Source organism: Scylla paramamosain, chromosome 2, assembly GCF_035594125.1.
Source record: "Scylla paramamosain isolate STU-SP2022 chromosome 2, ASM3559412v1, whole genome shotgun sequence".
NCBI lineage: Eukaryota > Metazoa > Arthropoda > Malacostraca > Decapoda > Portunidae > Scylla > Scylla paramamosain.
Genome location: NC_087152.1, coordinates 31,441,817 through 31,451,816, shown reverse-complemented (window position 1 = coordinate 31,451,816; position 10,000 = coordinate 31,441,817). Strand labels below are relative to the sequence as shown.

At 39.0% G+C, this 10,000-nt stretch overlaps 1 protein-coding gene across 12 annotated transcripts in view; it reads right to left on the bottom strand.

Moving 5' to 3' along the window:
• Nucleotides 1–10,000, bottom strand: part of LOC135113174 (phospholipid scramblase 2-like) — a 36,914-nt gene that overhangs the window by 17,661 nt on the left and 9,253 nt on the right. For 9 of the 12 annotated variants that reach the window (XM_064028275.1, XM_064028325.1, XM_064028293.1 and 6 more), the window contains exons 3-4: nt 9,633–9,755; nt 2,242–2,355 (exon numbers count right to left, since the gene is read on the bottom strand). In XM_064028275.1, the coding sequence (XP_063884345.1) occupies nt 2,242–2,355; nt 9,633–9,755 (237 nt within the window). The remainder of the gene's footprint in view (nt 1–2,241; nt 2,356–9,632; nt 9,756–10,000) is intronic. The other 3 variants (XM_064028347.1, XM_064028355.1, XM_064028365.1) reach the window with 3 other exon arrangements.

Genomic DNA, 10,000 nt, shown 5'->3' with positions numbered 1-10,000 from the left:
CGCCTAAAAGAGGTCGACCGTCATCAAGTCTGATGATGGATGATTCACCACACAAAATAACTAAACAGATGGGTGAAATCAGACCACAGAATGATTTGAGACTTGACAAAGTAGTTCACTTCCAAGAGGTAAAAAATCCTCGCTTGTACTGCAAGCGACTTGGATCTAAGCATCGCACAAACATCAAGTGTATCAAATGCAATGTCAACTTATGCCTGAATGCCAAAAATAACTGTTTCCTGCAGTTCCACACCTAAGACAGTAACTCCTTTCTGATGGGAAAAAATCTGTTTTTCTTGCTTACATTATAAAAGCAGATAATATTTTGTTTATTGAGGATATATTTTTTTATAGAAGGATCCCATACTGTCAGAAAATTATGTTTTTGTATTTAGTTTGTCAAACAAACAAAATAAGAAGCAAACAAAAAGGTCTCCAATATCTCAGATATCTAATAAAACTATACTGCATTCGATGTCAATATCTTTTCCCTGGTAACCAATGTGACTATTTAGTCATGTTGTATAACTGTATGTAATGTAGGAATTGCTACTAAAATCTAGTGTTACTTTTCAGGTCCATATAAGTCTAAAAACCAAAGCATGATTTTTTATGGCCTGCAAAAGTGTTGGTGGTCCATATAGGGTTAAAGAGAGGGAGGAAGTTTGTGATGCTCTCTCTCTCTCTCTCTCTCTCTCTCTCATCAACTTCTATACCCACTTAGTGTTCACTCACTCCCCACTTTTTGCTCTCTTTCACCACAATGGGTAAGAGGAAGTCTTACCTTACTCAAGGGAGCGAGGTACTGACAAAAGGATGCTGGATATAAGCTGAGAGCAGAGAACACATGGGGGTGTGCATATTGCCTCATGGCACTTCTGTCCTTCCTGCCACCTCACCTTCCACATCTACTCCATATACAAGTTATGTTTCTGCCTCTGCTGCTCCGACTACTACTTCTGCAGTATCTACTGCTGTACAATTACAGCCACTGCCTTCAACATCATTGTCTCCACTAGCAAGAGAATCTTAGTGAAGAGATAAAAAAATTTTGAGAGCAATGAAGAAATCTTATTCACTGGAGATAATGTTTTAGTTTCAGTGGAGCAGCTTCAGCCACTGGTGGACAACATGCACTGTCTCCAGAACAAAATGTTAAAAAGTCCCTGGCTTGACACTCACCACCAATCACTGGGGCACATACATCAGTGTGGCACGTCCTCATTCTAACAATGAAGTGTGCAATGTTTCTTTTAAGAGATTCTAGATGTCAACAAAACAAGTCATCTATAAATTTAATGCTTGCAATTATGGCTCAAAATCATCTACAACTCAAAACAAATACATTATAATACTTGGGACCTAAAAATTCCAGTATTACATAGCTATATATGGATGAAAAGGACATGAGCATCCCTTTAAACTTTAAGGCCTCATATCCCAAAACTAATTTATTGTGCTATTGAGGCATATTTCTCTCCCATTTACTGTCTGATTTTGATGATTCTGGTCTCATTAGAAAGGGCATTAAAATGCCTAAAAAATAATTTGACAAAATTTTGATTGAGTGTTTATTTTTTCTAGCTTAAGAGAAATATCCAGATGAGAAAAAAAATTGTATTTTCTCAACAATGAAAGCAAAAATGAAAACTGTCAAAATTTTTTTTAGAAAACCGTCAAGGTATCTTGTGACAAGTTTTCAAGAAAGTCCTGAAAAAACTTGTCAAAATATGCAAAAATCTAAACCTCAAATTTTCATGTTTTCATTAAAAAAGAGAAAAAAAAACTATTGCACCAAATTTAATGAAACTTAAACATATACTTCATCTAAAAGAACTTTATAGCTCATAAAATTTGGTGCAGTTTGGTTCATAAATACTGAAAATGGAAAATAACGGTTGGTTCCCTTGAAAGACAAAACAATTTAAAAATAAAAATATACATGTACCAGGATGAGATGTCCCTTAAAGAGGGCCACCCAAGAGAATAAAAATACAGAGGAAGCGGTTCCCAGTCATCTCAGTCAGTCCCTTTCAATCACTTTGTATGATGCACAGAGAATATGGTGGCAATATTCCTCCTCCTACCAAAAATCAACCAATGCATCTCCAGCAATCCACTTTGACATCATCACCCATACAGCTACCCACACTGATACAACACCATAACCTTACCCATCCATCCAGCCACCCACTTTGACACATCATTACCACCCAGCCAGCAAGCCATCAAGCTACCAACCTTCCAGCAACTCCACTTGTTGTTTCACCAGCAGCTGGTCAATCTGGGTGAGGTACTCAAGGCCTGGTGGACAGTTTGCGACAGTGGGGGCAGGCATCCATCCTCCACCAGCTGCTGTGGGGAAGTGATAAGGTTACTATACAAAATTATGTGGTTCAGACTGTTCAAATGTCTCCTTAAATCTATCAGACTGTTCAAATGTCTCCTTAAATCTAAACATCAGATGCTGAAGAACTAGCATTTGAACTAACAAGGATGAGATAAAGACAGTGAAAAAAAAAGACAAGATAAGGAATAGCTTTTATAAAACCTAAATTTGTTTATAAGATGGAACAGTTTACTTTTGGAGGGGAAGTAGTGAAATAAAATCTTGAAAACATTAATTTGGATTTATGGAACCACTTCTATACTGTATACAAACAACATATCATGAAACTGCTATCATGCATTAAAATGACATTTATTTTCAAGTACAGTACATAATTATTTAGGTACATACATATAGAATTTACAACATAATATCATGAATTAATTTTTATTTAATAACTATTATTTTTTATGTACTTTACCTTGTTTTATCTCTAAGAATGTGGTGTAGATCCTTCTATACCAAGCTCAGCTATTATTATGTTTAATGGCTGTGTTTGGTTTACAATGATCTGCACCATATCCTCAGAGACATATAAAAGGTATATAAAAAATCAGAGAGAAATAAATAAATATATCACAAATGTATCAGATTTAATTTGATAATTATAGTGCAAATCATATATAAATACACATAATGAAAAATGAATGTCATCCTAATATTTACAACATTTGTGATTGCTTTCTAAATCCTAATGAATGGTTTCAAGCACAATGTGGGTAATTGTTTCCAAATCAAATAGTAAACTATGTTATGTTACGAGTTGGATCCATAGCAATCAAATGAATGAACATTATAGTAGAGTCAACCACAACTGACAGGTTAACAACAAGGTTGCTCTATCTCACAACGAACCAGGTTCTATGCAAGAAAGGGGCACTTGAAACTTTTTTTTTTTTTTTTTTAAGTATAATAAAAACAAAACAGAACAATACATATAAACCTGGTACTGTGAGCAGGATTCACTGATACCAGCACAACAAATGATCAAATGAGGTAACAAGTTTATATCCTATGCAAAAACACAACACAGGAACATGGGAAAGATACATAATTCTCTGAACAGTGGTGGAAATAACTGAAATAACAATAAGTAGGTTAAATGTGGAATAGCATGTAAGAGTGAGAAGAGAATGTACACATGAACACTTATCAGCTCTCAGCCCTCAGAACTGACTGGAGGAGGCAGTAGACACCTGCCGAAATGATAATTACTCCCAGTGAGGTCTAAAGCACTGTTCAGGGGGTGCTGTGAACTTATCATGGAGGAGGCAGTAGACACCTGCCAAAACGATAATTACTACCAGTGAGGTCTAAAGCACTGTTCAGGGGGTCCTGTGAACTTATCATTAAACCTAGCTGTGACCTCACTGAACGTTTCCCTTTGTGTCTCACAACACAAGGGGGCAGTCACAGCCTGCCCTCTAAAGACAACTCTCTTCCTCCACACAAAACTACAAGCACCTAATAACACACACACCCTTCACTCAAAAATTTTAAAATCATCATGGCGACTCCTACATCAGCCTTGGAGTCCCCATCTGGGGAGGGGGCCATAAATGTCCCCTGGTCGGACTGCCTTTCTGTCGACGACCCTAAGTGTCTTGACACCCCCCTCAACTTTTTCTTCATTAACTTCTGCAACATTTGCAGTCTAAGATCTAATTTTCAATCTGTAGAACACCACCTCTCCTCTTCTAAACCTCATCTTCTTTTCCTCACTGAAACTCAGGTGTCTGAGGCAACTGACAGTAGCCCCTTTTCTGTTCCCTCCTACTTTCTCTATCCTCATTTTCGATCCAAAGCTGGATGCTGTGTTTATGTGCGCAATGACTTAACCTGCTCTCGTGCCCACGCTCTTGAATCTTCTGAGTTTTCCACCATCTGGCTACGACTACAGAGTCACTCTCATACCAAATTCATCTGTGCTGTATACCTCTCACCTAACTCCTCTGATTATAAGAAATTCTTTGACTACTTAACTTCCAAAGTGGAGCACATTCTGACCCTCTTCCCTTTTGCAGAGATCTCCATTCTTGGAGACTTCAATGTTCACCACCAGCTTTATCTTTCCTCTCCCTTCACTGATCATCCTGGTGAACTAGCCTACAACTTTGCTATCCTCCATGACCTAGAGCAATTGGTGCAACACCCTACTCGTATTCCTGACCGTCTTGGAGATACGCCCAACATTCTTGACCTTTTCCTGACCTCTAATCCTTCTGCTTATGCTGTCACCCTTTCTTCTTCGTTGGGCTCCTCTGATCACAATCTCATATTTTTATCTTGTCCTATCACTCCAATCTCTCCTCAGGATCCCCCTAAGTGAAGGTGCCTCTGGCGTTTTGCCTCTGCAAGTTGGGGGGGACCTGAGGAGGTATTTTGCTGATTTTCCTTGGAATGACTACTGCTTCCGTGTCAGAGACCCGTCTTTGTGTGCTGAGCGCATAACAGAGGTGATAGTGTCTGGCATGGAGGCGTACATTCCTCACTCTTTTTCTTGTCCTAAACCTTCTAAACCTTGGTTTAACACAGCTTGTTCTCGTGCTATACATGATAGAGAGGTGGCCCACAAAAGGTACTTAAACCTTCCATCACCAGAATCTCATGCACTTTATATTTCTGCCCGGAACCATGCCAAGTCTGTTCTCCAACTAGCCAAAAACTCCTTCATTAACAGAAAATGTCAAAACCTTTCAAGATCTAACTCCCCTCGTGATTTCTGGCATCTAGCCAAAAATATCTCCAATAACTTTGCTTCTTCTTCTTTCCCTCCTCTATTTCAACCAGATGGCACCACTGCTATCACATCTATTTCTAAAGCTGAACTCTTCGCTCAAACCTTTGCTAAAAACTCTACCTTGGACGATTCTGGGCTTGTTCCTCCCTCTCCTCCACCCTCTGACTACTTCATGCCACGTATTAAAATTCTTCGCGATGATGTTTTCCATGCCCTCGCTGGCCTAAACCCTCGGAAGGCTTATGGACCTGATGGGGTCCCTCCTATTGTTCTCCGAAACTGTGCCTCCGTGCTTGCACCTTGCCTAGTCAAACTCTTTCAGCTCTGTCTGTCAACATCTACCTTTCCTTCTTGCTGGAAGTTTGCCTACATTCAACCTGTTCCTAAAAAGGGTGACCATTCTAATCCCTCAAACTACCATCCTATTGCTTTAATTTCTTGCCTATCTAAAGTTTTTGAATCTATCCTCAACAGGAAGACTCTTAAACATCTATCACTTCACAACCTTCCTTCTATCTGATCGCCAGTATGGGTTCCGTCAAGGCTGCTCTACTGGTGATCTTCTGGCTTTCCTTACTGAGTCTTGGTCATCCTCTTTTAAGAGATTTTGGTGAAACTTTTGCTGTTGCCTTGGACATATCAAAAGCTTTTGATAGAGTCTGGCACAAAGCTTTGATTTCCAAACTACCCTCCTATGGTTTCTATCCTTCTCTCTGTAACTTCATCTCAAGTTTCCTTTCTGACCGTTCTATTGCTGCTGTGGTAGACGGTCACTGTTCTTCTCCTAAATCTATTAACAGTGGTGTTCCTCAGGGTTCTGTCCTGTCACCCACTCTCTTATTATTCATTAATGATCTCCTAAACCAAACTTCTTGTCCTATCCACTCCTACGCTGATGATACCACCCTGCACTTTTCCACATCTTTTCATATACGCCCAACCCTTCAGGAGGTAAACATATCACGCAGGGAAGCCACAGAACGCTTGACTTCTGATCTTTCTAAAATTTCTGATTGGGGCAGAGCAAACTTGGTATTGTTCAATGCCTCAAAAACTCAATTCCTCCATCTATCAACTCGACACAACCTTCCAGACAACTATCCCCTCTTCTTCAATGACACTCAACTGTCCCCCTCTTCTACAGTGAAGATCCTCGGTCTGTCCTTTACTTATAATCTGAACTGGAAACTTCACATCTCATCTCTAGCTAAAAGAGCTTCTATGAAGTTAGGCGTTCTGAGACGTCTCCGCCAGTTTTTCTCACCCCCCCAGCTGCTAACTCTGTACAAGGGCCTTATCCATCCATGTATGGAGTATACTTCACATGTCTGGGGGGGTTCCACTCATACTGTTCTTCTAGACAGGGTGGAATCAAAAGCTTTTCATCTCATCAACTCCTCTCCTCTAACTGACTGTCTTCAGCCTCTCTCTCACCGCCGCAATGTTGCATATCTAGCTGTCTTCTACCGCTATTTTCATGCTAACTGCTCTTCTGATCTTGCTAACTGCATGCCTCCCTTCCTTCCACGGCCTCGCTGCACAAGACTTTCTTCTTTCTCTCACCCCTATTCTGTCCACCTCTCTAACGCAAGAGTTAATCAGTATTCTCAATCATTCATCCCTTTCTCTGGTAAACTCTGGAACTCCCTGCCTGCTTCTGTATTTCCACCTTCCTATGACTTGAATTCCTTCAAGAGGGAGGTTTCAAGAGACTTATTGATCAATTTTTGACCACTGCTTTGACCCTTTTGTGGGACTGGCATTTCAGTGGGCATTTTTTTTTATTAGATTTTTGTTGCCCTTGGCCAGTGTCCTTCCTACATAAAAAAAAAAAAAAAAAGGAAGAGATGACCTTGTAACACCAAGCCCAGTGAATGACTGCCTTGACATGAGCAGAGTGCTGCTATGTTAGTTTCAAAACAGCTTCAAAAGACATGACTCGCCGGTTTTGAACAAATGAACGAACGAGCAAAGAAATACTATAAGAAATAATGTAACTAACATACACTTCAATACTTCATTAGCAAGTACATAACAACTATTTTCTAAGAGCTATTCCTTGTCTTGTCCTTTTCTTTTTCTCATTCTTTCCCATCTAAAAGAATGTGTATTCAACCTTTTCAAGAGGGTTCCTACAAGACTAAATGATATTTACAAATAACACAGTGGGACTTGATGTGCTTCAAGTTAGACTCAGTTTAAACTGAAGCAAGCTGTACTTCTCACTCCCTCCATGGCCTTACAACTGCTCCTCACATGATGCCCCTCAAACTGTAAGTTATCACAAGTGACAGAATCTAGTGAAGAGAGTAATAAAAAAGTTACAATGACACTACTGAATTCTAAATTTGAGATTTTAGAAAATGTGAAAATATTGGTCTTTTCCATGCATAAGAATCTGAAAAAAAAAAAAGATACAGCATCATATACATAAAAGACATTAATATAGAAGCAGGCTAAGTGTTCACCTGAACCCCTAAACATGCATTAGGGCACAGGCAGGCTAATGGGAGATGTGGCTTATATACTGAGCTTGAGCAGCATTAGCGGCATGAGATACTTTTTTCTCTTTTCTCATTAGACTTCACAACACTTTTTTTTTTATGAGAAAAATTCAATTGAGAATCCCATCCACACACTACTAGTAAACAAATATTCAAAAATGTCAGTAAATAAACACATACATAAGTATAATCAGCCATGAAATAAAAACAATTCTTAGTATGCTAAGTCAACTGGAAAAAAAAAAAAAAGCACAAATATAACAAAAAGCAAACCAAAATACACACAAAAAGGCTGAGTACATTCTACTTTCACTGCTATGCTGTACGATTGCAGGTAAACTGCAATAGCATCATTAATACTGCTAAATATGCCACTCATACATACACAATATCAAGGATATATAAAATTCTTGTAATCTCATTTCTCATTATCAGAGATCCCACTAATCTCAAGTATGAGTGGCCCAATGACCTAATCAATCTAAATCCTCTGTTCATAGGACTCCTTTCTGAAAGTGACAGATAATGATGATTTCCAATGAAGTACACAGACACAATCTCACAGATTTTCTAAAGGTACAAAATTTATATAAATACATAAATGAGCTTGGTTTAATTACAACAAATTAATATATGTACTATATTTTCATTAATTCTTTCATACATGTACCCTTTAAATGCTTTAATGGAAAAACATTTTATATGCATACAAAAATTTTATGCAAATCAAAAAGTAATTTAATATTCTTGAGGTGATTAAGACCATTCACTATTCGACTATTCAATGTCTAAATAATCTGTCAAAAGAGAGAGAGAGAGAGAGAGAGAGAGAGAGAGAGAGAGAGAGAGAGAGAGAGAGAGAGAGAGAGAGAGAGAGAGAGAGAGAGAGAGAGAGAGAGAGAGAGAGAGAGAGAGAGAGAGAGAGAGAGAGAGAGAGAGAGAGAGAGATTGTCTCTTCATGTAAGCTACAACAAGCAGTTTCATGCATTTGGACTTATAGCTGTGTTGGAAATGTGTATGCATAGACACAATAGCTTACAACACAAAATCCTTATAAGCTACATACTCTATGTGATTGAACAGTTAGAAAGCATCACCCAAAGGCACCTAAGAGCCTATCTCCAAACAATTTCAACAAGGAATTCTTCACCAAATGGTGTTATACAACAAAAGCCTAACCAGAATGACAAATATCAGACAATGAAGTGGAGCAGCAGAATAGTGTAGGCTGAGCAAACTGATCTTGTAAAACCACTCTAATGCTTTCATGGAAAAAGTGAGAGACTGATCTGAAGGGTAGTCATGAGATGAAACGGATGGGATTTGAACCTCAGCAGGCCACTGAAGTGAACATGAGTTCAATACACTGCCAATCACACCAAGATAATTACAAAGGAACAAGTGGAATTTGGTTGGCCTTAACAGTCCTGCCACTACAACAGCATGAAGGCATAATAGCAATACATCTTAGAAAAAGCTCAACTATCCCAATACAATGCTGTCTTTCCTGTTACTCCTTAATTTTTTCCCTCAAAGCAGTGTAATTCATGCTGACTTAGAAAATTGTGTGTGTGTGTGTGTGTGTGTGTGTGTGTGTGTGTGTGTGTGTGTGTGTGTGTGTGTGTGTGTGTGTGTGTGTGTGTGTCACTTGTTAAACCCCAGAAACAGATGTGGTGTTACTGATACATGCATTAATGACATCTCTTGAACTTCAAAACATACAGAACAGAACTGCAAACTTGTGCTACTTCCCTGTCTCTTGAAAAGCCTTTTTGACTAACAAGACTCAAGAGTTCAGGATGGAAGTAGTGCAATGTAATTTATCCTGGTGACAGCAGATTCCATACTCATGTAAGAATACCAATATAGCCCTTTGCTGTGAGCATTATCTGCAATATGGCATGTTTATGGAGGGTAATACATGCAGACCAGTGAAAAAAAGCAATTTACAAACCAGGTGTAAGCAATATGAAATATTATTTGAAGTTGAGGGGCATACCTGGCTGGCCCGGTTGTTGTTGACCATACTGTCCTGGGGCTGGCCCATAACCATACTGACCTGGAGGAGGTCCATATCCACCCTGTGGCATGCCACCTGGTGGTACTGGTGGCCCTCCATATCCTATGATTGCCATCAAGAATGATAAAAGATCAAGATACTCATCTAGTGACTATTTTACACAAAATAAATACCCCACCGAGGGCACAGTAAATATTACATAGGATCTATCCCTCCATCTATCTTTCTAATGCACCAGTGATTTTAATTACTAGTTATCTTCAGAGTTACTACTAGTGAACATTTATATAAAAGGGACTGCCAAGTGTAGGACAGGGGCTGCCACATGTGATCCTAATGCCATCTTG